The 27,881-nt window shown below is 35.4% G+C and overlaps 3 protein-coding genes across 4 annotated transcripts; all 3 read left to right on the forward strand.

The window, feature by feature from the left end:
- Window positions 1–5,697: 5,697 nt before the first annotated feature.
- LOC127794459 (calmodulin-binding protein 60 D-like) lies at window positions 5,698–19,724 on the forward strand. Of its 2 annotated transcripts, XM_052325550.1 has the most exons (9): window positions 5,698–5,828; window positions 6,038–6,167; window positions 7,171–7,246; window positions 10,262–10,320; window positions 11,590–12,083; window positions 12,183–12,343; window positions 12,422–12,625; window positions 13,697–13,934; window positions 18,753–19,724. In XM_052325550.1, exons 2-9 carry the CDS (start codon window positions 6,064–6,066, stop codon window positions 19,349–19,351), a joined length of 1,935 nt encoding a protein of 644 aa, XP_052181510.1. In that variant the 5' UTR covers window positions 5,698–5,828; window positions 6,038–6,063; the 3' UTR covers window positions 19,352–19,724. The 2 variants fall into 2 exon arrangements, with proteins under 2 accessions (XP_052181510.1, XP_052181511.1); XM_052325551.1 differs by lacking the exon at window positions 5,698–5,828 and having other exon boundaries at window positions 5,850–6,167; window positions 18,789–19,724.
- A 2,230-nt stretch (window positions 19,725–21,954) lies between these two features.
- LOC127794460 (xyloglucan endotransglucosylase protein 7-like) lies at window positions 21,955–24,182 on the forward strand. Its single transcript, XM_052325552.1, has 3 exons — window positions 21,955–23,108; window positions 23,280–23,473; window positions 23,569–24,182. The coding sequence occupies exons 1-3, from the start codon at window positions 22,818–22,820 to the stop codon at window positions 23,975–23,977; spliced, it is 894 nt and encodes a 297-aa protein (XP_052181512.1). The 5' UTR covers window positions 21,955–22,817; the 3' UTR covers window positions 23,978–24,182.
- A 1,028-nt stretch (window positions 24,183–25,210) lies between these two features.
- Window positions 25,211–27,286, forward strand: LOC127794107 (CASP-like protein 2C1). The gene is made up of 3 exons (XM_052325001.1): window positions 25,211–25,532; window positions 25,670–25,814; window positions 26,807–27,286. The coding sequence occupies exons 1-3, from the start codon at window positions 25,351–25,353 to the stop codon at window positions 27,086–27,088; spliced, it is 609 nt and encodes a 202-aa protein (XP_052180961.1). The 5' UTR covers window positions 25,211–25,350; the 3' UTR covers window positions 27,089–27,286.
- Window positions 27,287–27,881: the final 595 nt, after the last annotated feature.

Here is a 27,881-nt window from a genome sequence, read left to right on the forward strand (position 1 = left end):
TAGAAAAATACTTAAAATGATTAGAGTTCAATAGGAAGAATAGGAAGAATAAGATATTGTAAATATTTTTAGATTTTTCTATCAAATGTGTAAATATTTTTATATGTATAATAGATGAAGAACATGTGGCACAAGGCTAGTCACACATTTTCCCCGTTGATGTTTATAAAGAGGGGAAGAACTTATTTGTAGATGTATCGGAGAAATATGTTTTATTTTGGAGTGTCATGCAAGAGCTCTTTCTAAAATATTAAGTATTGTCTTCGTATTTTTAGTTTTAAATTTATTTTTATTTTTATTTTTGTGTTTTAAAATTTGTAAAAACACACTATTTTTGTCATTTTAAAAAATTATTTTTAAAACAAAAAATTAAAAAATATGTTTACTTTAGAATTTTTTAAAAAATTATTTTATAACATTTTATTCTTAAATCAGCCACAACCTCTTCCACCAACAATAGCTGGCAACCACTATCTACTAGAGATTCCCACAATTAAAGCCTATCATTAAAAATATCAAGTTAAGGGGTTAATATACACAAAAATGGGCCAAATTTAATGACTGAATTTTCTTAGATATAATTTTTAATTTACAACTAAAACTGAAAAACACACTGTGAGTTGTTGTCGGCCATCGTGGCCAATAGTCTTCGGTAATCAAAGGCAACCACTCGACACCTTATCTCCAGACCAATATACCCAAAAACTAGCCAAATTCAATGGCCAAATCTCTATAAATTTAAGTTTAAACTTTCGGCTAAACCTAATTTTTGGCGCGGGCAAGGTGGAGAAAAAAAAGAGAGATAGAGACGACACTAACAAGAGCGATGATGGTGCAAGTGATGGGTAGAAGAATGAACAGAGAGTCAATTTGGACAGAAATGATAAAGAAGATAAAAAGACAATGGGCAAAAATTGCAGAGGCTATGGTGATGTATATGTAATGACCAAAGGCCTTGGCGTTTGATTGGAAGAGTGGTGACTGGCATTTGGAGAATGGAAAGGAAGAGGAGATGGTGGTGTGTAGAGAGAGAGTGTGTGGGTTGTCCATTTTTCGTGTTTTGAATTTTTCAGGATGTTGTGATTGGAAACACTTAAAATAATATTTTATTATTTGAGTTTCTTTTATAATTTTTTTTTATTTTTGAAAATAATAAAGATATTTATATTATTTTGAAAAATTAAAAATTAAAAATAATTTAAAAATAGTAAACAGATAATGTGGAAGTTTTTTTAGAGATATTTAAAATTTTCATAATATTTTAAATGATACTAGAAAAATACTTAAAATGATTAGAGTTCAATAGGAAGAATAAGATATTGTAAATATTTTTAGATTTTTCTATCAAATGTGTAAATATTTTTATATGTATAATAGATGAAGAACATGTGGCACAAGGCTAGTCACACATTTTCCCCATTGATGTTTATAAAGAGGGGAAGAACTTATTTGTAGATGTATCGGAGAAATATGTTTTATTTTGGAGTGTCATGCAAGAGCTTTTTCTAAAATATTAAGTGTTGTCTTCGTATTTTAAGTTTTAAATTTATTTTTATTTTTATTTTTGTGTTTTAAAATTTGTAAAAACACACTATTTTTGTCATTTTAAAAAATTATTTTTAAAACAAAAAATTAAAAAATATGTTTACTTTAGAATTTTTTAAAAAATTATTTTATAACATTTTATTCTTAAATCAGCCACAACCTCTTCCACCAACAATAGCTGGCAACCACTATCTGCTAGAGATTTCCACAATTAAAGCCTATCATTAAAAATATCAAGTTAAGGGGTTAATATACACAAAAATGGGCCAAATTTAATGACTGAATTTTCTTAGATATAATTTTTAATTTACAACTAAAACTGAAAAACACACTGTGAGTTGTTGCCAGCCATCGTGGCTAATAGTCTTCGGTAATCAGAGGCAACCACTCGACACCCTCATCTCGAGACCAATATACCCAAAAACTAGCCAAATTCAATGGCCAAATCTCTATAAATCTAAGTTTAAACTTTCGGCTAAACCTAATTTTTGGCGCGGGCAAGGTGGAGAAAAAAAAGAGAGATAGAGACGACACTAACAAGAGCGATGATGGTGCAAGTGACGGGTAGAAGAATGAACAGAGAGTCAATTTGGACAGAAATGATAAAGAAGATAAAAAGACAATGAGCAAAAATTGCAGAGGCTATGGTGATGTATATGTAATGACCAAAGGCCTTGGCGTTTGATTGGAAGAGCGGTGACTAGCATTTGGAGAATGGAAAGGACAAGGAGATGGTGGTGTGTAGAGAGAGAGTGTGTGGGTTGTCCATTTTTCGTGTTTTGAATTTTTCAGGATGTTGTGATTGGAAACACTTAAAATAATATTTTATTATTTGAGTTTTTTTTATAATTTTTTTTCTTATTTTTGAAAATAATAAAGATATTTATATTATTTTGAAAAATTAAAAATTAAAAATAATTTAAAAATAGTAAACAGATAATGTGGAAGTTTTTTTAGAGATATTTAAAATTTTCATAATATTTTAAATGATACTAGAAAAATACTTAAAATGATTAGAGTTCAATAGGAAGAATAAGATATTGTAAATATTTTTAGATTTTTCTATCAAATGTGTAAATATTTTTATATGTATAATAGATGAAGAACATGTGGCACAAGGCTAGTCACACATTTTCCCCATTGATGTTTATAAAGAGGGGAAGAACTTATTTGTAGATGTATCGGAGAAATATGTTTTATTTTGGAGTGTCATGCAAGAGCTTTTTCTAAAATATTAAGTGTTGTCTTCGTATTTTAAGTTTTAAATTTATTTTTATTTTTATTTTTGTGTTTTAAAATTTGTAAAAACACACTATTTTTGTCATTTTAAAAAATTATTTTTAAAACAAAAAATTAAAAAATATGTTTACTTTAGAATTTTTTAAAAAATTATTTTATAACATTTTATTTTTAAATCAGCCACAACCTCTTCCACCAACAATAGCTGGCAACCACTATCTGCTAGAGATTTCCACAATTAAAGCCTATCATTAAAAATATCAAGTTAAGGGGTTAATATACACAAAAATGGGCCAAATTTAATGACTGAATTTTCTTAGATATAATTTTTAATTTACAACTAAAACTGAAAAACACACTGTGAGTTGTTGCCGGCCATCGTGGCTAATAGTCTTCGGTAATCAGAGGCAACCACTCGACACCCTCATCTCGAGACCAATATACCCAAAAACTAGCCAAATTCAATGGTCAAATCTCTATAAATCTAAGTTTAAACTTTCGGCTAAACCCAATTTTTGGCGCGGGCAAGGTGGAGAAAAAAAAGAGAGATAGAGACGACACTAGCAAGAGCGATGATGGTGCAAGTGACGGGTAGAAGAATGAACAGAGAGTCAATTTGGACAGAAATGATAAAGAAGATAAAAAGACAATGAGCAAAAATTGCAGAGGCTATGGTGATGTATATGTAATGACCAAAGGCCTTGGCGTTTGATTGGAAGAGCGGTGACTAGCATTTGGAGAATGGAAAGGACAAGGAGATGGTGGTGTGTAGAGAGAGAGTGTGTGGGTTGTCCATTTTTCGTGTTTTGAATTTTTCAGGATGTTGTGATTGGAAACACTTAAAATAATATTTTATTATTTAATTTTTTTTATAATTTTTTTTCTTATTTTTGAAAATAATAAAGTAAATATATTTTTATTATTTTAAAAAATTAAAAATAATTTAAAAACAATAAAGAGATACAAGACTAGAATATCGATCGAAATAAAATATTATAATCCCTTACTTACATTGTGAGATCTCTCAATTCAAATAATATAAATAATTATATTTTATCGTTGTCAACCGGATAAATCTCTTAAAATGCAAGTACAAGAACACCTAAGATTGGTGGGTTTCTGCCCATTCATTCAACTAAATAAAATAATATCATAATAATTTTTGCAATAAAAAACTACCATTAAAGACATGTAATAAAATTAAACATTATTTTAATAAATATTCTTATTATAATTAATTAATTAATTGTGACATCGTTCTATGTAAACAACTGTACGGCCGTCCTGCCTCATATATGTGACATCAATCTCTAATAATATAATATATAAATTCCCTGCCCATCACATCACGGGTAAGTAAATATGTACAGCTCTCAAGGGCTGGGGCTGGGATCTAGCAAAACCCTTGTTATTTGGATATTAGCACTTGGCTCACTAGATTCCCGAAATATGCAGATAAGCCCCCATTTTGTAGGTTTGGGTGGGTAGAATTATTTCAAACTGTTATCTGTTATTTAAAATTTAAATTTATTGTTTGGTTATATAATTGTTGAAAATACAAAAATTTAAAATGCAATCATACTCGTAATTATGATGAATTATCTTATTCGTAGTTAAAAATTATATAATATTCTTGATTTTATCTGTCAACGATTGGAATTGGTATATTGTGGTTTGTTAGTCCGCACTGAAAGAATAAATACAAATGTAAAAAAAAATAAAAAATGGAACAAATAACAAGTTGCGCACACGAAAATTTTACGTGGTTTGGCCAAAGTGATGCATAGTCCATGACTATTCTCTAATTACTTCGATAGAGTAACAATATATTATTGCTCGTGTTTATATAATTTTTTTAACCCCTATTTATAGTGTAGGGTGTTTATAATTTGAATAAAATTCAAAATAGAATGATAATATCATAAAGATAATATTTCCTTACCAATTCCACAAAATTGAGAAACGGATTCCACATTATCAGAGATCTGATTTGTCATAGATTAGGAAAATTGACTTTTTCTTTAACCGTTTCTAATAAATTCATCATATTTTCATGACACGAGCTGAGTAGCCCAGCGGCATATCTCACAACTTAAGACTTCCCGTGATCTGACCTAGTTAAAACGACTTGTGACCTTGCCATAACGTTCTTCAACTTGAGATTTATTGGGTTTTGGAGAGATTGGACCAATCTACTGAACTGTTTTCAGCCCATAAAAAATGGTTTAAATTGGGGAAAAAATTGTATTCAACTCATTAAATTAAATATATCAAATGCATTCAACCTAACTTAGATTAAATATCTTCAATTAACTTTTTTTTTATGCCAGTAACATTTTTGTTAATACCCAAATTAATTGGTTTTGCTTAGAGAAATGTCAATAAATAAACATGCTATAAGTTCCCTCACTCCTTATGTGAGTAACTGACCATTTATTATTGGTGATTATGTAATCTTCACGTACAATTAATAAATGACCATATTTGTTTGAAATTGTACATTTGCTTTTAATGACAACATTCTAAAATAAAGTTTTTATAGAATTAATTAAGAACATATTCATATTTATGTGACACAAAAATGTATATGAAAGAATATTTTTAATATGCCCGGCATTAAATGAGAAAAGCATTTATGTTATATGGAGAAAATTTTAGAAGCATTACAATTTTTAATTTTTTAAAAAATTAACAAAGTAAAACTAACAGTTTGTTAATTAGTTTAAAAATTATAGTATTTTTTTATTTTTCTAAAATTATAATATTTTTAATATTATTGGCGGTCTTTTCTGGTAAGCGGGTTTTATCTGTTGATTCTGTAAATTATGGGGGTGTAGATGAATTTAATCGAAATATGTCTGCGGCTGTAGTGAATTATTTATTTATTTATTTTTAAACTAAACAGACGAATGATGATGAGCAAGTAGCTGGCTTCATACATCGGTCGTCCAAGAGTAGACGTAGACCGGTCGTGAGACGCAGAGTCGACGCATTTCTGTAGCTCAGAAACCTCGTGGACTCTCAATCATCCAATCCAATCCCTGGTATTTATAGATACTTATAAATATACAAAGCTGTCGTCAACTTCAGATTTTGCAACTCACTCGAGTCTTGAATTTATCCTCGGTTTCTGTCACTGCTGTTGGGGTTTTTGAGTGTTGAATTTGTAGATCCGCGTGAACGGAACGGTGTGAGTGGTTCTTAAGGTTTGGTTGGGGAATTGAGTGGAAGTTCTGGCGTTTTGGTGTTGCAGATCAGTGGAATTTGCGGGTCCTGCAAATGCATACGAGGTATATGGAGAGGATGGACTCTTTGAGTAGAGGGAAACGGAGCTCGGAGGGCGATGATGATCAGCCCGAGCGCAAGCGCCCCGCCTTGGCTAGGTATAATTTGTCTTTCAAGCTCTGGGGGCTATGCTATGCGAATTATTGGTCGTGTAAAACTTCATTTGTTCTAGCTTTTGCCTATTTTGGAATTAGGATGTTTTGGCTATTCTTATGCATATGCATTTTGACAGACTCAAACAGCATTCGTTAGGTCAAACAACTTGAATTCTCAAGTATTTAGTGAAAGAGGTACGGAAAGACCTAAAAAAACTTGGTGGGAGATTCTTAGGCATGATAAATCATAAGGGCTTTGCATTAAATAAGGCTGTAGATAGAAATAATTGATGAACTAAAATTGCCGTAGTTGATCTCACATAGTGGGATTAAAGCTTGATGTTTTGTACTATTATCACCTGTCTGTCACTGAAAAACATGACATAGAAGGAACAAACTTAATTTGGTGAGTATGGTGGATAGTGAGTTTAATTTTACCTAGTCTGTGTAAGGAAAATATGTTTATGAATTTTGTGAATGTAATGGATTGTTTACCCAATTTACATTGAAAAATTAGTTATGAGCAATGATTATGAAGTGTAAATTGTCCATCTATCTTATGGAATAGTTTAGAAAACTAAAAGGGTTAATTAACTCAGTTAATTCTCATTGAAATTAGAAGTTTTATGATAGTGTTAGCCGGTGGTAAAATTCCCACTGTACTTAACACAAAATTATTTAATTGGTAAAAGTAGAAAGGCATATGTTCTCCCAACGTATACTGAGTAAACACATGAGACAAGGTACCCAACTCTTGTCTCATTTGTCTAATCCAAGTCATAGTGACCTCTTTTATACGTTACATATGGAATTTCAGACTATGTAGGTCTGAACATCCACAATTCCATTCCACATTCTGAGTGATTGACCTTCTAGATAACAGTGCTTGTGTTGTGTCTGTGTATGTGCTTATAGATTTTCTCAGCTTGGCTTTCTATTACATAATCCTTCTTCAATTGATGATCAATCAAGTTAACAAAAGCGGTTTTCTAAATATGTCTTGCAGTGTAATTATAGAAGCTCTGAAGGTTGATAGTTTGCAGAAGCTTTGCTCATCCTTGGAACCTGTCCTGCGGAGAGTTGTAAGATAAATGAATTTATACTTTTGGCACTGTTTAAGTATTTTCTTGTCTGGAAATTTTTTTTACGTATTTTCTTGTACTTCCTTGATATATTTATTGTGATGTTGTGGGGTTGTATTCATATTGACAATTTCAATAAAATATATTTTAACGAGGTTATAAAGTATTTGAAAATAATTTTTGTTTAGCTAATTTATTGATTTTTATTTGTATTATTTGTTTCAATACTATTATTGGTTACAATTAATGGATTATATTACTTTTTGGCTAGTATTATGTTATAATTTACTAATTAGTATATCACCACTTGTTATACTAGTAAAATAGATTAGAATAATATCCGTAAGTACTGTTATCAATATTGTTTTTACTAACACCAATATTAATGTCAAAATTAATAAAAAATATATATTTAAAATGATTAATAATATATAATTGATACAGTTATATAGTATCATAATATTACTTATTTTATTGCTAACAGTAATTTTAACTGTGTGCTTATAACATATAATACTAGTTAATCCTGTTAATATGTTAATAATAATAATATTGGACTATAATATTGTTCTAGTGAACATTATAACGCCAATACAAATTATCAATTTCAATAATAATACAAGTATTACCGTCAATATTATAAGATTGACAACACTATGAACATTATATTGACATATTAAGAATAATATAATATTCATGGTATTGCTAATATAATATTTTGCTATTATTAACATTTTAGTGTTATGATATAGTATATTGTTATCATATTAATATTTTTAATAGAATTGTAATATTATTCTAATGAAATTGCAATGTTAAAAATAATAATATATTGATTATTTATATCATAATATTATTATTTATATCATAATAATTTTAGAACTGAGTTGTAATATTCTTTTAATGAATTAGCAATATCATGAATATTATATCAAGGAATATTATAGCATTAATACTTTAATTATTAATATATAATTATATTATTAATAACATGATATTAATTATATAACAATATTATAATAATATCAAGGTAATGCTAATATAATACTAGTCTAATGCAAACTAACAATGATGAGATGGGAAGACATTTCTAAAAATAACAACATTTTTTCTATTTTTTTTGTCTTAACTTTTTTTTTTTGAAAATGTAAATAGTTATCAAACAATATTTCTTAGTTTATGTTTCCAAAAAATGAACCAAAAAATAGGAAATAAAAGCATTAAAATAGGCCCTTGTATTATTTCTCCTGTATGCCTGTTAATGTGATTAGAGTTCTTGTCTAATATTTATTTATTCCCTAAGAAGATGGAAAGTTGGTCTTCAAGCATCATTCAACTTATGCCGCTTTTTCTTGAATTTATTTGTAGCTGTCATATTGTCTCAGTAGACGGAAATTTTCCACTTTTCATAATATTGGAATCGTAGAATGTATACAATAGATGCATCAAGTAGAAGGCACTTTCCCAATGAAGGAATTGAAATATGTTGCTTAATTTTATCTAAATCTGGCAGACATCTTGTCAGGATATATGCTAAATAATGAGGTCTGGTGTCAAAGTACAGTCTAAGCATGTGTACCCATACTGAACCATGATCATCATTAGGAATATAGTCATTTTCTTCTCTTCTAGATCTATTCAGGGTATGCTAATCCTTTTTTTGAGAAAACTTGATGTTTATCATGCATGCAGTCTGTTTCTTGATTTATCTACTTATAAGACACATTCTACTCATAATTTAAAGGTCCATATTAGTTTATAATACCATTTCAAGCTAAACAGACAGGGTATTATGAAATATGCAACTTAGTTTTGTTGCATGTCTTGAGCATGAGAATTAGATGAATTTGATAGTTAGGCACATACACAGCCAACACCTATGCCTTAATGATATTATAGAAACCTTGGTGCATTCCTGAGTCAATTGATATAGGAACTTTATGATCCTTTAGGGGCAATATAAGCCGTAATGTTAAGGGTTGTACAGTTTTATACTGAAAAAGCTCATCATTTGATATGTGAACTTTTACTGTGAGAATAGTCCAGAGGTGTATGTTGGGAGTAAAAATAATAATATTAAAGATAAAGTTAACCCTCTATCTACTAGATTAAGCTTTTAGATGAGAAGGTGGTTAACAATTTAACAGTGTATAAAGGCTTGACAGGGAACTGAATAGAAAGCAGTTGATTAGACATAATGTTCACAAAATTGTGCATGAGTAAGTGCAGAAATCAAAACTTTTATCATGGAACACTGTTTGCTTCCTTTATTTGTTAATAAGAAATTATGAAAAGTTGAATCAAGGTCTTTTCCTTTCCTATGTACTCCATGGAAAATCAGCAATTGGATTCAAGGTCTTCTGGTTCTCAAATTGAGATGATAGAAGATAAAAGTGAACTCTTGAGAATTGCTCAAGTAGTTGTTGCCATTGGAATATAAGTAGTTGGTGTGTTTCTGCCAGTGGCATCCATATTGCACCATGCAACTTAAATTTTTGAGTACCTCAGATCTATGTTGGCCAGATTCATATGCAAAATAAACTCATGCTGCACCAGCTAATATTGGCTATTTGCATATGATATTCTCACAACATATGTTTGAGTGCTTATTATTTTCTGCCTTGTTTCCAGTATCTTCTTGTATCTCATCTTTCGGATCCTAAGATGGCAAACCATGATTGCTCTCTCCATGCTTGTTCTTTATCTTGCTTTGGTAATAGCTATTATTGAGCAATATTTTTCTAATATGTTTTGTGCAAATGCTATTTCTTTCCATTTCTTCTGAGTACATGTCAAGTTAGCTTCTTTCTGTGAGTCATGTTGACATAACTGATCACATTTACATATTTCTTGGGAAGTGCACACTATCATCTAAGCCTTTTTTTCCTCTTAATACTGTGCCTTTATTTATTTTCTTTTTTTGTTTGATGCTGTCCCTTTATTTTAGTGCCTTGCATCTTTACCCTTTTCTTTTATTTTTTATTTTTAAAATTGATTCTCATTGATGCACAACAGGTTAGTGAAGAAGTGGAACGTGCTTTGTCAAAGTTAGGCCCTGCTAGACTTAATGGAAGGTATGGGACATGTTTGATTATTTATGCAGTGATCGTAGATTCTGTGACTTTCAAGTAATTTTTACTACTCCACTATATTAATATTCTTTTACCATTAATGATTTTATGCCTTTTTTGATATAATTATGTTTAAGATGTTTTTTGCTGCAGGCTTGCAGTGGGATCACTAAAAGGGTTTTCCAGATTGAAGATAGAAAAATCATTACAATTTTGATGTCATCATATAATAACTTAGGAAAGCCAAGAGTTCAGATTACAGACTTGCAAACTTTTTGTCTCTTACTGTTGTTGGTATCTTCATTCTATGCATGTATGGCAATTTATACTGGTTTTGGTGCATACGAAATCTAACACACTGACTTTTACAACTAAAACTGACCTATCACCCAATCCTTAAGCTTTTATATAGTTCATGGATATTTGATCATGAATTACCTTCAACTATAGGTAGCCTGATGTTCTGGGATCAAAGGCAAATGTAAACGACATGAAAAAGGAAAAGACACATATCAAGTCTTAATCCCACCATATGGGGTCGGCTATGAATTATAGCTCGCCAATTATTCCTATCTATAGCCTATCCTTTGTAGGTCCAATTACATGTTTTTACATGAACGAAGGGAATTATCCTAGAAATTAGTTATAAAGCCTTGTATGAGATAGCAACATTAATTAATGGACTATGTGGGCAACCAGTTGTCTAGCTCCTTGGTGAAATATTACTGCTGCACTTGGAGTTTGATTGGAAGGGAAGTTAGCTATTATTCTGTTGGTTTATTATAGGACAATCAGTAATGATAATATTACAAATGGCTTGTGATTGGATGAAAACTGGAAATACGTGGGATTGGCAGTGGTAATTACGTGGACCGGCATACAATGAGGCCCCATATATATGAGACCCCAAATATGCTTTCTTTTGTTAGTTTATGATATCAGAAAATATCCTGTATATTATTGATTTTCCAATATGGGTGAACTTGTAATGATAGTATTGCTAGTCCATGCAGTTGTCTGTTGCTTATACAGTTTCAGTTCTTTGGAGTTGTGTGGTTGTTGGAGGTGTAATTGTGGTTACAGCTGATTCTGAAGCTTTGTTGGTTCTGTTTCAAAAACCACTTTCCAAAATAAACATAAATATGAAATTAGCCTCTTCTGTAGATCATCATTTATTATCTCATATTCTTTCTTAATTCATCATTCATGCACAACTTAAAACTGTTCACTGCCGTGTTTCTTATTTGTTCATTCTTATGCGTATGGTTTCAGGTCATCTCCTAAAAGAATTGAATGTCCAGACGGACGAAACTTGCAATTGCACTTTAGGTCCAGGTTGTCTCTCCCCCTCTTCACAGGAGGAAAAGTAGAAGGGGAACAGGGTGCTGCTATCCATATTGTTCTGCTTGATGCACATACAGGACATCTTGTAACATCTGGATCTGAATCCTCTGTAAAGCTAGATGTTGTTGTTCTGGAAGGTGATTTCAACAATGAAGTTGATGAGGACTGGACACAAGAAGAATTTGAAAGCCATGTTGTGAAAGAGCGTGAAGGGAAGAGGCCACTGTTGACTGGTGACTTGCAGCTGACACTCAAAGAAGGTGTAGGAACACTGGGGGACCTTATTTTTACAGATAACTCCAGTTGGATAAGGAGCAGGAAGTTCAGACTGGGCCTGAAGGTTGTCTCAGGTTTGTGTGAGGGCACACGCATACGGGAGGCAAAGACAGAAGCTTTTACTGTTAAAGATCACAGAGGGGAATGTAGGCTTCTAAGCAATCTTTCTCTTTTGTTTTTAGTGTTATGTTCTTTTCTGGATTGAGTTGGGATATCAGTGTTGATTTGTGCTTTGTTCTTACCAGTATACAAGAAGCACTATCCACCTGCATTAAATGATGATGTCTGGAGATTGGAAAAGATTGCTAAAGATGGATCATTCCACAAGAGGCTGAACAATGCAGGAATATTCACAGTTGAAGAATTCCTCCGCCTTGTTGTTAGGGACTCCCAGAAACTTCGGAATGTAAGTGTACAATTGGTTTTCAAATGACAGGGCCCATCATCTATAATTGTCTTCTGATGTATTCCTCTTTTATTGTAGATCCTTGGAAATGGTATGTCAAACAAGATGTGGGATTCTCTCATAGAGCACTCTAAGACTTGTGTCTTGAGTGGGAAGCTTTATGTGTATTATTCTGACACTATAAGAAATGTTGGTGTTGTCTTTAACCATATTTATGAGCTGAGTGGCCTTATAGCTGGTGAACAATATATCTCAGCCGATTCACTTTCTGATGGGCAGAAGGTTGGTATGAAATGTATGTTTTTTTATGAGAATGCAATCCTTTTTAATGAAATAATAGGGCATTCAGTCCTCATTGTTTCTCCATACTAGAATCCTTTCCCCACCCTCAAATCCCCCCCCCCCCCCCCCCAAAGAACTGAAAAAGATAACAAATAAATAAATAGTAGTCATCCAGTATCCTTTGCAATCAAATAATAGACATTTAGTATCCATTGTTCCTTCATGTCAGAACCCTTCCCCCCTCACCCTGCTATAAAAAAAGAAAGAAAGAAAAGGACGATTTTTCGGATAGATACGATTGTTTTCTGTTGACTTGTAATCCAGATGCTAGTTGTGTTTGAAATTGTTTGCAGTAAAAGTCTCCCTTGATCTCTTTTTTTTTTTTTTTTTATTTAAGTACGTTCTCAGTATAATGTGTTGCAACTCTCTTAGTGACTCACTGTATTGTGTTGTGGATTGCTGTTATACGTGCAAGGAGGCTGGTAACCTGATGGACCACATCCTCCATCATCATTCAGTTGCAAGAGACTTGTGTGTCCTGTTGTTTCTGCTTTTGGTGTGCACTGATGTTATATATCTTGCACTAAGGGAGTTAGGATTCTCCCTAGGTGAAGGCAGATGTCTGAAGGGATATACAACTCTATTTTATGTTTCTTGTTATAATTTGACCAGGAAGGAATGATAGAGATTTGAAGGCTTAGATCATTCTGTTCTTTGCTGGAAGGAAATCAGCATTTCTAGGCTCTCTGATTTTAGGATCTATAAAGCTTAAACAGGTTTGCAGTTTAGCCTATCACACTTCCAAGTAGCTAGTGATAGAGGTTTGTATAAGGATTTTGTTGTTCACATTTTTACTTTTAATATGAAAACTTTAGAAAAAAAAAAAAAATCTTGTTATTATATACTTACCTGTAATGTAAATATGAAGATAAGAAGTTATTATCTTTTTCTTAGGTACGTCAAGATATATGTATATTTATGCCTGTTTTGAGAATAACACTGACTTCTTCTGCCATTTGGTATCCATTGTTCTTAGTGAAATATAATATTCTAAATTTTTTCTTGCTGCAGGTATTTGTGGATACCTTATTGAAGAAGGCATATGACAACTGGGACCAAGTTGTGGAGTATGATGGCAAGTCACTTTTGAACCGCAAAGAAACTAAGAGTTCAAGTACCTCTCGAAATGAACGCACATTGGACCTGGTTGATTATGCTAATGCCTTGGACAATCCGCTTTCCCAAGCATGTTTACCTGTTCCAGTTCCTTCACTTCTATCTTCAATTGATTCAAGTACACTAATTGGAGGTGAGTGCTCTCTCTCTCTCTCTCTATATATATATATATATTACATACATATAAATGTATGCGTCACTCTTTTAGTATGTATGCATATATCAGACTTGACTAATGTTTTTCTTTCCTTTATTTCCTTATTATCCTTTAATTTAGGTGGGAATAGCATTCTTCCCCATTCCCTTCCCATCTGAAAGAAGAAAAAAAAAATTAATAGAAGAAAATAATATGCCTTTGGTGGTGGCAATCCATTTGACAAATGTTCTCAATCTGGCTTTGGTTCCACTTGTAATGTCATGGGTCTTCAATTAAAAGTGTTAGCTGGTCCTCATATTTCCATTGTAGGGGATATGAAAATTCTTGATGTCATTTTAGTGGACAATGAATTTGATATTCTCACCTTAAGCGATGTTCCCCTAGTTTATGAATTTGATGTTGGGAGGCTATCTACAATATATCAAGCCTTAATTCCATTAGGTGGGGTCAGCCATGTAAATTCTAGCTCTTTAGTCATATCTGTCTATGTTGGGAGGCCACATGACTAGGTTAATTGGGGGGTTTTGGCTCAAGAATATTGAAGACGGATTTTGGTGAGACATGGACTTGAAGGGTGGAATTATTTCATTACCATATTGTCATGACCCCAAGGGAATTATTCGTAATTGTTTCTTATTTGTATTTTCCTTTGGTTGTACCTTGGGCTGTGTAGTGTGTACTTGAGTTTGTTAGTTTGGTAATAATTGCAGGGATGTAAATAGCCTATAAATAGGTTGTTGAATAGAGAATAGGCAGCTATTGATTGAATGAATCCATTATGTTTTCCCTCTCAATTCTTATCTCCCTCTTTGTTTCGTCTAAACCCTCCCCCTTTCTTCTCAATTTCTCCCTCTTTTTGTTCTGTTTTCTCCCTCCATTTTGTTCTTTCTTCTTCAATTTCCTCCAAAATCCCATTCCAAACCCTAGGAAATCCTAGGGCCATGACATTTGGTATCAAAGCAAGGCTTTCCTCAGAAGCTAATTGAAGGCAATTTCAAGAAGCTGCAATAGAGGCGATAGTCACTTGTGAATCGAAAGCCACCCGTTTCTTGGAAGTGGATTGAAGTTGGCTATCAGTGACTTCCAGACATTAATATGCCAGCAATTTGGAATCGGTCAAGCAGTGATTTCAAGCGATTTCGACGAGTTCAAGATTCCGATGATTTCAATTGGTCCCGACTTGGGTAGGTGAGCACGAGCAAGCGACTCGCGGTCGAATCTTGAACGTGAAGGCAAAATCTTAGCAGTAGGTTCAGATCTTGAAGGCGTAGTCAAACGACTATATCTTGGTTGCTGCTTTATGAGTTAAGCTAGAGTCAGGCGATCTACGAGTGGTTGATTTCTCAATTCTTTCCCTTTCTTTTTGTTTCAACCCCAATATCTGTTCTTGTTCTTGAAATTTCTCTTTGATTTCCCAAATTGTACAAACCTCTTCTTTTTTGTTTTAGAAGGTGTTGCATTGTGAGAATTGCGATATAGGCAATCACAGGAGATTGTTGTTCACTATTGGTCCTTGTAAGAAGATTAGAAAAGACCGTTGAAGGAAGTGAAATGGCGGAAGGCACAAGAATGAAACAACTTGAGTCAAGAATGGAGGCGTTGGAGGTGGGGATGATGCAGACTTAGGAGGCCTTGAATCACAACAGGGAGGACATCTTGGCCATAAGGGAGAATGTGCAAGAGGATCTCACTACATCTTGAGAGAGTGTGCAGAGGGAATTGGAGAGGCACCAAGAGTTATTAAATCAATTAGGCCAGAGAATAGACGGCATGTTCAACATGTTGTCAACATTATTGCCTCAATTCCATTTACTAGCAGATTTCCCACCGAGGATTGTTTCCAATCCAGCCTTGCCAAGTGATGAAATTCTCCTCTGACCTTTTGGATCGGAATTCCCACCGAGGTCTATTCCTGATCCAATCTTGCCCGACGATGACAATCTCCCTGGAGTTTCAAGAGTGGAGTAGACTAAAGAGCCTCCAATCTTAGACCCAACAATTCTGGTGAGAGGTAATTCCCAAACCTCTACTTACACTCTTGCACCAGGACTAGAAATATCGGTTTTCAAATGATTGAAATTGAGGTGGTGGATTCGTAAATGTGAGAGATTTTTTCAGTTTTACAATGTTGCAGAAGGGCAGAGAATCAATTTGGCAACAACCTATCTTAATGATACTACTAATTCATGGTATCAAGGTTGGCTTCAGACAAGGAAAGTTGAGGTCAGTTGGGCTGAATTTGCTGGAGACCTGTGTGAACGTTTTGGGGGGAATTCTATGACGGATGTGATTGAAGAATTTACTAAGTTGAGACAAGCAGGATCAGTGGCTGACTATCAAATTCAATTCAAGGAGTTAAGGTCCTTGATGTGGAGTTCACAACCTGCACTATCAGAGCATCATTTTGTGTCCAGCTTCATTAGCGGCCTTAAGGAGGAGTTGAGGTCGATGGTCAAGATGATACAGCCTCTGACGGTGAGGTAGGTTGCTGAGAAGACAAAGTTACAGGAGCTTGCGTTGGAAGCAATTTTAAATAAGAACACGATCGCAACGGTAACTCAACCTATGTTCTATCAACCATTGGAGGGGAATCAAGTAAATGTGAATTCTAAAGTTTACTTGAGCCCTGATGCAGCCAAATCAATTGCTATAGAGCAGAGAAGGAAATTAGGATTATGCTATAAATGTGGAGTAAATTCAGCCCTGGCCACTAATGCCAAGGACAATTATTGAACATGGAAGGAGTAAAGAACGAATACGAAGGAGAAGAATCGGCGGGAATTTGGTGACAAAGATAGCACACAATTGTAATAAGTTTTTTGGAGACAAGAAACCTCTCAAAAAGGGTGGAATTGTCATGACCCCAAGGGCATTAGTTGTAATTGTGCATTTTTTGTATTTTCCTTTGGTTGTACCTTGGGCTGTGTAGTGTGTACTTGAGTTTGTTAGTTTGATAATAACTACAAGGATGTAAACAGTCTATAAATAGGCTGGTGAATAGAGAATAGGTAGCTATTGATTGAATGAATCCATTCTGTTTTCCCTCTCAATTCTTATCTCCCTCTCTTTTCTGTCTGAACCCTCCCCCTTTCTTCTCAATTTCTCCCTCCATTCTGTTCTTTCTTCTTCAATTTCCTCCAAAATCCCATTCTAAACCCTTGGAAAACCTAGGGCCGTGTCACATATATATATTTTTCATTACCATATATATATGGTAATGGTTCTAGAGCAAGGTTATGGTTGGACTGCTGGTGTGACCACAGGCCATTATCTAAGGTTTTTTTTGAACTCTTACAGTGAATCAGGGATAAGATTGGCCTTCATCAGTTTAGAAGACATCTTCATGGTTGTCAAATTGATTCTGATTGTATTCTTTCACTTAAACATTGTCACCCTTTTCAAGATGGAATAGCCTGTGGGTTTGGCATCCGTCAAGAGGAGGATCTTTAATTCTATAATGTCCAACAAGGAATTTCTTCCTTTGGAAAGTAATTTAAAAACCAAGGACTCCCCCTTCTAGCTTTTTTGTCTAGATTGCTCCCTGTAGTTTCATCCTCACTTGTGATCGATTTAAGGAGGAAGGATCGTATGGTTATTGATACGTCCTACTTGTGTAGGCAGAGTGATGACCCTGTTAACCACTTGCTTCTCCATTGTCAGGTTGCTCTTGAGGTTTGAGTTTGTTTTAGATCAGCTATGGTGATCAGCAGGTGATGTTGGCCTAGATCTTTTAGTTTATGTATTCTTGGGAAAAAATTTGTGGTAGCAATGAGATTGACTTACTCTTGGTTGCTTGCTACTTTTTGTTATTTTACTGGTTCTTGTGGCAAAACAAGCTAGAACCAAACTCTTTTTTTTTTTTCCCTTCTACAAAGCAAGCTAGAACCAAACTTTGTGATCGAAAGGTCAAGGTTTAAATTGTGGAAATGACCTCTTTGCAAAGCAAGGGTAAGGATGGGTAAAAAATGATCCTCCCTCGACCCCTGTAAAGCAAGGAAACTCATTCACTATGAATGCCCTCTTTTGTGAAGCAATGTTAAGATTGCATACAAAAACTACCCTCCCAAATCCTTGAAAGCACCTCATGCACTAGGTACACCCTTTTTTTCAATGCAAGGGTAAGGCTACATACAGAAAACAACCCTCCCCCAATCCTCATAAGGAGAGGAGCCTCATGTAATAGGGACACCCCTTTATAGAAAGCAAGGGTAAGGTTTTATATGAAAAAAATCCTCCCCATGTCCTTCCGTAGGATAAGCTGCATATGGATGGAGAAATACAGGTTTCTTTGTCTTTGCTCCTTTGGTCAGGGCTTCCCCTATGTGGGGATTTCAAGGTGGAAGTAGATTCAAACTCATGATAGATAGCTTATATTGATAATCAATTAAATTTTGTTCCTCAGAAAAGGAAAAAGAAAATAGAGAAATGAAACAAAAGAATAAGATGTTTGTTTTTGGCTAATTCAATAAGATGCTATTTACCAGAAAAAAATTGAAAGCTTGGTGTGCAAGGTTCACTCTCTTACAGAGTTCTTTTGTTATACCATTTCCTGTTTAAAAAAAGAATGATTTTTTATGCATTAAGATCCTTACTGCTAATTGATCTGTTGTTACTTCCCTGGTCCGATCCTGTCACTTCGGGCAAGACCAGAATTTTCAACCCTCTTCCGCTTGCATGCATGTGCATGAGGTAACACCCCTCTGATGGACCCACCTGGGCCAGCAAAAGTGTTTTTGAGTTCTGTATAATTGCAGATAATTGATTATAGTCTTTTCTTCACATTTTTTGTTTCAGAGTATAATGACAATCTGGCTACTAAATATCCAACAGGGTCCCAGCTTGTGACTTCTAATTCGCGTGCCCAGTTTGATAGTAGTCTATTTGCTCCACAAGACCACCAGCAAATAACAATTTCTCAACAAATCCACAGTGACAGATATGATAATGGGGTAGGCTTGGCACTTGGCCCTCCACAATCTTCAACATCATTTCCATCTATCAGCTCAACTGTTCAACAGTCCCATCTTAGCCCCTTTGACGACTGGTCAAACAATCGTGATAAGGTTGGTGAGGACTTCTTATCAGAAGACGAGATTCGCATCAGAAGTCATGAGATGCTAGAAAATGAAGACATGCAGCATTTGCTTCGATTCTTCAGCATGGGGGGTCATGCCTCTGTTAATGAGCCTGAAGACGGGTACAGTTTTCAATCATATATGCCGATGTCACCACCAAACTTCAGCTTTGATGAAGGTCGTGGTCGCCCTGGTAAAGCTGTCGTAGGTTGGTTGAAAATCAAGGCAGCAATGAGGTGGGGCTTCTTTATCAGGAAGAAAGCTGCTGAGAGGCGGGCACAGATCGTAGAGTTGGATAACGAAGAGGACGTCCTTTGAAAGTGGTGTTCAGTTTTTCATGCTGGATAGCGATGCTTCTTCCTACCGCGTTACCAATCTGACAGTTAATGCGATTCTTCATCGAAGCAAGCATGAGCTTTAGCCATTTGAAGGCCTCTGATCTCTTTACTGGAGACGAGGAACTCCCTTCTTGTACAGTTTCCTGAGCAGTAAGTCATTTCAGCTTAACACCCTTGTTATTTACTCAACTAGGGTGCTGCTCAAGTCTTCTCTTCTCATCTGGTTTGTGAATGGCATTGGTTTAGGGAACCAATATTTACTGCTGTTGAATGCTGTTTATTAGGGCAACATTTTCATTATCACGACTGTTGGATGATGTTCTTGCAAAGTTCTGTTTTAAAATTTTCTTGTACCTTTTTTGTTTGTCTTCTTCTCACCTCTTATTGGTTTGGTTAAATATATATTTCCAAATTGCTCTAGAATGCAGTATGCATTGTTTGGTTTTAACTAAATTTATAAATCAAACTGTCAAAATTTGGTTAATTTAGTTCGATTTTTGTTAACACCAATATGGGTTCGGTTAGATTTAGTAGTATTGTGGGATAATTTGATTTATTTGAGTTTAGAAAATTTTAGTTTAGTCATCGGTGGAACAGAATCACTAAATGCCCACTCCTACTAAGACCTAAACCTCTTAATCATGGAAAGGAAGTTTGGTTGGCAGTTCATTTCTATCATTATACCTCTTATCATGGATAATTTTGGCTCTTTGGTTATGTTATGTGTAAAATGTTTTCCATTTTTTTTTACATTTTTTTGGTGTTTGAGTCATGAAAAAAATAAAAGATATCTATATACATAAATACACGTATATACATATACATGGACACACATCCCCACGTGCACATATATAGACAAAATGCATAGAAATACTCATCAACTTTGGTCTTTTAGCCATGTAGTCCTTCCAAAGCGGACCTCACATGCCTCTAAATTTTCAATTTTGGAACAATCATACATTTCATTTGATGACATATGCGTGAGTTACATGCAGTATGATGTGGACCTTTTCATTGACCAGGCCAATGAGAGGGTGCCATGTGTGACGTGGTGCACGGCGAAGCTGAGTCTCAAAGTTGCGAGAGAATGCGAGGTTGATGGTGGAGGATATAGCAAAGGTTGGAACTGGTGACCCTTGCCTCGCGGAAGAGGAATGTGAAGACAACAGAGACCCCCCACAATACTTGGTGCCATTAATTCATAACTCTATTTGTTTGGTGTCGCTGTTGATTCACAAACATAAACTGAGCTAAGCCGTCGTCAATTCACGAACACGAATCAACATTTCGTGCTTAGTGTTACTATTTTTGTGCAACACGAATCAATTCAACCTCAAGTATGCTCAATGTCGTTGTCAATTTACAAACACAAACTCTGTTGAGCCACCATCATAGTCGATTCAACCTCAAACAAAGTCGATTAATGGTTAGAAATGCGAGACCAGGGTCGATTGGCGATGAGGAAGAAAGACCATGATTGGTCGGAGAGAAGGAATGCGAGAGGTCTGTTAATGGTATAAAAGCGAGAAGTTGGTTGGCGGCGAGGTAAGGGAGAGATAGGTCAACGGAGAAGAAGACAAAGGGTCATTTGATGGCAATGAAAAAGGTAAGAAGTTGGTGACAACGACAAGGTAGGGGAGAGGCCGATCGGTGGAGGGGAAAGCAAAGGGTCAGTTGGTAATGGTGAGAAAGGTAAAATGTCAACAGCAAAGAAGGTAAGAGGTCGGCAACGCGATGAAGAAGGAAGAAGAAGTTGAAAATTTTAGCCATTGCACACTCTTCAACCATGCGTGAATTCACGCACTATGCTAACTAGATCAAAAGGTGTGTGATTGTTACAAAATCAGAAGTTGAGAGGTACAATTATTACGAAATTAAAAGTTAGGACCTTGCTACATTGCTCAAACATGGATGACACACAGGATGACTGATCGGACTTCATCCGGGTTTAGGTTCGATCAGATTGCTCGATTCGGCTTCATCTCGAATGAAGCTTGATCAGGCTTCGTCACGAGGTGACATCGATGAGGTGGCAATGGTAAGGCAATGCAGTGTCGGTCGGTGCGAGGTGAGGCTAAGACGGTGAGATAGCCATGAGAAGAGGAGAGAGAGAAGAAAAGATGAAAGAGGAGATGGCCATGGCTTCCCTAGGTGAAGGTAATTTTATTATTTTGATGTCTTCGTTTATTCCATGTGTCAACCACATTCGGGCTAAAAGTTAAGGAGCAAAATAGGTCAAACTTAAAGTTGAAGGAGTCAAATGACTAAATTGTCAAAGTTGAGGGACATTTTTATTCTTTTTATTCACACATATACATACATACGTATGTACGTACATACATTTATATTTATATTTCTTTATATACATATCGTAAATTTTTAAATGAGTGTAAGCTAAACGTTAGACAATGGAATTTTTAACATAAAATATTTTATGTCAAAATTAATAAAAACCATATACTTAATTGAGTCGACTTCTAGTGTTTGGCGGTGGCACTCAGCCACTAACTTGATGTTAAGGAGGTGTCACTGATACAATGTACATATTAATAATGGTTTGAGAAGAAAATAGTATTCGATTAGTTTTATTAGAAAAAAGGGGGACCCTTGTAGTTGCCGAAAGCACAAAGCTAGCCATCCATCCATCCTAGGATGAGTTGGCCTATATATGGTATGTTTTCCAAACTATAAGTTACTAGATACTGCTGCTTCTGTGCCATGATGGGCCAAAGAGGAACCATTAGGTGTCCCAAAATTCTAAAGTTATTGGCCAATAGAAGCCACTAGACACTGCAAATAAAAAGAAGCCAACCCAAACACTCAAAATCTCTCCTAGGAATGACCCAAGTGGTTTCCTCCAATTTGGGATTTGTCTATTCCAAGATGGATGGATGGATGATGTGCAGTCATGACCACAATCAAGCGGTTGGCTTTGTCCTCCATTCTGACTCTGCCACGTCGTCATCCTACCACACCCATTAAGTTAGCAGTGCTCTTTAGCTAATACCCATATGGCATGGGCGCACATCAATGGCACCTCCCTCACCAACCCCACCACCATACCTCAAAAACACTTTTCACACAGCCCTTTTACACTGGACATAAAAGACAAAATCATGGAGCTCGCCTTCATGTAATGTAATTTACTTAAAATAGATAATATATATATATATATTGTACGAGATATAAGCAAAAATTTCAATTGTATGTCATAACCAAAAAAAAAAATTATATTTGACTTTTCATACGAGCTGACTGACTTTACCGGGAGTTCGTGTTAAAATGAATTCACCTTTTCATATTTGTTTTTTGTATTTAGAACGAATTTGGATCACCTCCCCCGTTGCTATACCTATATATAGACACACACAGGTACGTTGTGGTGGTGGAATCTGTCAAGTCAGTTGAGAAGCAAGGTTGGTCTTCCAGTACTATTCTTAAAGCCAATGGCTTCTTCTCCTCCTCCTCCTCCTTCCTATGGAAAAGTTCTACTGCTTCTGGCCATGGCCATGTCCCTCATGATCGGCTGCTCGACCGGAAATTTCAACAGAGATGTCGACGTCACCTGGGGGGACGGCCGCGCCAAGATACTCAACAATGGCCAGCTTCTCACTCTCTCGCTCGACAAGGCCTCCGGCTCCGGCTTCCGGTCCAAGAACGAGTTTCTCTTCGGCAAGATCGACATGCAGATCAAGCTCGTCGCCGGCAACTCCGCCGGCACCGTCACCGCCTTCTATGTGAGTCAATCATCAAATTCTCCATCTCCCTAGCTAATTAATTTGATCAATTCCTTCCTACGTACCCTAGCCCAGCTAATTAAGGTTTTATAATTATTACTTTTATATATTGACGAACTGATGAAGAATAATTAATGTTGATCATAAATAGTGGAATGAATTGTGTTCCAGTTGTCTTCTCAAGGGCCGAGGCACGACGAGATCGACTTCGAGTTCTTGGGAAACCTCTCCGGAGATCCGTACATCGTTCACACGAACGTGTTCACCGGAGGCAAAGGCGGAAGGGAGCAACAGTTCTACCTCTGGTTCGACCCCACTGCTGGTTTCCACGCCTATTCCATCCTCTGGAATCCTAAAATCATCATGTGATTATCTTTTCCACCCCGCATATAATTAGCTCCCCTAGGCCCTACCTCACTTGAACTAATTAAGTAATTAACGGTGCTTAATTCTCTTTCAGCTTCTACGTGGACGCCACGCCGATCAGAGTATTCAAGAACTTGGAGTCGCACGGCGTTCCGTACCCGAAGAGCCAGCCGATGAGGATGTACGCCAGCCTCTGGAACGCTGACGACTGGGCCACCAGAGGCGGTCACGTCAAGACCGACTGGACGCAGGCGCCATTCACCGCGGCTTTCAAGAACTTCAAGCCCAAAGCCTGTGTTTGGTCAGCCGGAAAATCTTCTTGCGGCTCCAACTCCACCCGCGCCGGCAGCTCTTCCAGCTGGCTCTCCGAGGAGCTGGACGCCAGCAGCCAAGCCAGGCTGAAATGGGTGCGGCAAAACTACATGGTGTACGACTACTGCGGCGACACCAAGCGGTTCCCCGAAGGCCTGCCCCCGGAATGCGCCGCCGGGAACAAGTCGTGAAGCTTGCAGAGCAGCTTCAAGAACAGAGATCAGTGTGAAAAAACTACGGCGGTAGCACGTACGAGTGAACGACAGTCTTATTAATTAATTATTATTGTTATTATCAAATCAAAGCTGCTAACCAAAGACATTTACTCTTTTCATATTTAAATATTATTATTGTATAGAAGAACTATGAATCATGTGGAAATTACAATTTCATATACACTTCTCGTATAAAATGACACGATTCTTTAAACTATTAAAATAAAAATAAAAATACTTACTAAAATAACCCATAATTATAAAAAAAAAATTAAATACAACTTTATGAAAAAAATTGTAAATTCCAACTCAACACAATGTTTGGCTCAGACTAATATGTATAATATGTAAAGTTCTGGCCAAATATTTTTCCATTATTATGATTATGGGTTGTAAAAGAATTCTTTAAATTTCTGTAACCTAACAATTTTTAGGATTAGTTATGTTATCTTATTGATTAAGTTGTAAAGCAGTAAAATATGTATATTCTTGATGGAAGAATATAATATAAATTCATGATTTTGATCTCTAAGTTTAATCATAATTTTCTCTTTATCATACACTATCATTTAGGGTATTTAAGAAATTGGAAGAACCAAACTAGCATAGACATCAAAACAACAATGGTTGGAGGTAATTTTCTCTATTTTTCGCATTGATCTAAATACACCATCATTTGGGGTGTTTAAAAACTTGGAATAATCAAACCAGCAGAGACATCAAAACAATAATGGTTTGAGATAATTTTATCTATTTTTCACATTGATTTAAATGCTATCTTGATATTTATACTGTGTTAGATCACTTCATTTATGCTAACATAATATCCATCCGGCTTTAAATGTGGCTCAATAATCATTGCATTGGTTGAGTTAATGAGCCTGCTGTGTGATTAATTGGGCATGGAAGCACTTCAATTCAGCTGGCCACCTGATTCGCAAAAATTATCATATATAGTCAACACCCCGGCCCTTAAAAATTGAGGAATACCTTATTAACCTTATGCCCTGCAAATTACTCCCTCCTCTCGCTTCACGTCACAAAAACTTTTGCATTGCTTTGTCTTGTCCCAACCTAACTAGCCAGCTTATATACATGTATGCATGCTAGGTCACATTCATAAATACATATATATATATATATGAAGTAATGATTGAAGAGCTTATATGTAGGAGGTATACAGCACGCAAGGACATATGTACATGGGGGCTATCTGTCACTGTAATGGGGCTGCCCAATTAATCCCACTTGCATCCTTCTAACTCCACAGCTTTAACCCTCTCTCTCTCTCTCTCTCCATATATATAGACACACACACACACACACATGGTGTGGAGTGGTGGTGTTGTATGAAGAAATTAAGAATATTATCAGCTGAAATGGAAGTAGTAACCACGGAGCTTCTTCTCAGGCTCTCTGCAACTCTGGTCTTGCTCTTGACGGTTTCTCTTCTCGCTCTCGACACCCAATCCAAGGTCATCTTCTACCCACTCGTCCGCAAGGTCACTTTCAGAGACTTGAATGCCTTAGCGTACGTTAATCTCCCTCTCTCTCTCTCTGGGACTGCATGGATGGTGCTTTTGTTTGTTTTTCGACTTCTCCGATGAACTGATCATATGCATATTATATAGTTTGGTGTTTGATTTGGTGTGTGTTGTGTGTGTTGAGTGTGCTGGTCTACGTTGATGCTGTGGCCGCTGGCTACAATCTGCTTCAGCTGCTCAGATGCTTTCTCTCCTATCGCTTCAAAACCAACCCAATTATGCTTTCACATCAACAATATCTCCCCTGGCTTTCTTTCCTATTAGATCAGGTACTCTCTTTTTCCGCTAAACTGGGATCTCTATTTCACTTTATACATCTACCTACAATCACACCGTACGTATATACATCTGTCTCCTGTCTCCCGATCCAGATTACCCTAAATTGTAGACACCATAATGCTCGGCTATATATTATTACCATCTTTCTTGTTAAATGATGATATTTTGATGCACTTGTCACAATTCTAATGGTTCGGCCGGTGGGTAGTAGTTATCTGAGGCTTGATGACCTTCTTTCTTACTATAACAAGAAGATATAGTCGGTCTAAGCGGTTTATCTCAACTACTATATATCAAAAGATATAAAATTTTCAATTTTAGAACTCTTGGTAATTAAGTGAATCCAAAGTGTCTTCCTAGCTATATGTTCACTTGTATTGAGACCTAGTAGTACAAAATTTATACATGTGTTCACTTGTACTGTAAAATATAATTGTCAATATTGTTTGGAATATATAATTTTCATTAAGAAAAAAGGAAGAAGAAGAAGAAGAAGATCAGTGCTAGCTATCTCTAATACGGGTAGCGTTGAGGGATTAATGAACATTAAAGTTTGCAGTTGGGCAGTGGGGCTTCGGTTCTAATTAATAAGACAAGTCAAGGTTAGTTTAAATGTCATTTGTCAAGGTGAAGAAGTTTCAAGTTTGTCAATTTGGCAGTATGGAATTAATTAGCATTCATCATTTAAAGCTGATCAAATCCAATCAAAATTGGGTTAATCATATTAGATCTTGCTAATTTCATAATTTGTATTATCTTAGGATAAATTATCAATTAAAATTTTAAACTTTACCCCCCCGCCGAGTAATTGGGTTTATAATTAGAAGTTAGAACTCATGTAATTATAAATCAGCATCAAATCTAATCTCTCTAATCTAATTAGAATCAGGCCTGATTTATTGACTCTTTGTTGTCTTGTCCATTTATTAATAAAGACGTGGCCCCTATTATTTAATTTGGTGGTCCCCCCTTCACCGCACAGGCAGTGGTTTACACGGTCTTCGCGGCGAATTCAGCGGCGACGGAGGGCTCAATTCTGGCGGTGACCGGCGCGAGAAGTTTCCAGTGGATGAAACTCTGCAACAGATTCACCAGATTCTGCGTCCAGGTCGGCGGAGCATTGATCTGTGGCTTCGTCGCGTCTTTCTTGCTGGCTTTCGTCTCTTTCATCTCGGCTTTCAGTCTCTTCCGGCTCTACTCACCCAACCGGTTCTTGCTCTTGAAACCTAGGGTGCCGCCGTCAGGCTCCTCCTCCTCCTCCTGATTCCATTACATAAGCTTCCAGAATTTCCATTTAGATGCGTTTTGCGAGTGCGATAAACTGCGTAATGCCTGGCTCTGATCCATTGTCTTCTTAATTTGAATCGCTGTGATGTATGTAGAAACTCGCAGGTGCCTCTCCAGTTTGCACTGAATAATACGGTTTCGTTTCCCTTGTGGAGCGCGTTTAGTATGGAAGAAATTTTAAAATTCCTATTAATGTTCGGTTGAAAATTTATATTCTTGATATAATTTTTTTATAAAAAGAAATTTGAAAAATAAGATTTTTAATAATAATTTTTAAGTAACTTTACCATAAAAAAATTTTCGGATTGGGAATCCAAGTTTTTTATGAACTTGAGAATGTTTTTAATAAAGAAAAAGACTAAAATACCCCTTATCATTTTATAACTCCGTACAAACATATTATATATATGTAATATATTTATATTATTTATTATGTATATTATATATATATATACACATGCATAATATATATATACATAATGTGTAAAAAAATGACATTTTTTTAACTTTTTAAAGATGTTGTGGGTCTCAATATTTTATATAATAGAAGGAATTTATTATTTTTAAATAACAAAAATTAAATAAGGATAATTTTAAAAAAAAAACATGAATTCCCAATAATGTTACATTTAAATCAAACATAGGAATGTAAGATTCTCATAAAAGAATACTCAACATCCCTAAAAATATTTAAATCTAACCAAACATAGAATTGCATAAATCCCGAGAATCAAATATTTTCATGAGCATTCCCAAGAATCATGAATCCC

Source organism: Diospyros lotus, chromosome 2, assembly GCF_014633365.1.
Source record: "Diospyros lotus cultivar Yz01 chromosome 2, ASM1463336v1, whole genome shotgun sequence".
Taxonomy (NCBI): Eukaryota; Viridiplantae; Streptophyta; class Magnoliopsida; order Ericales; family Ebenaceae; genus Diospyros; species Diospyros lotus.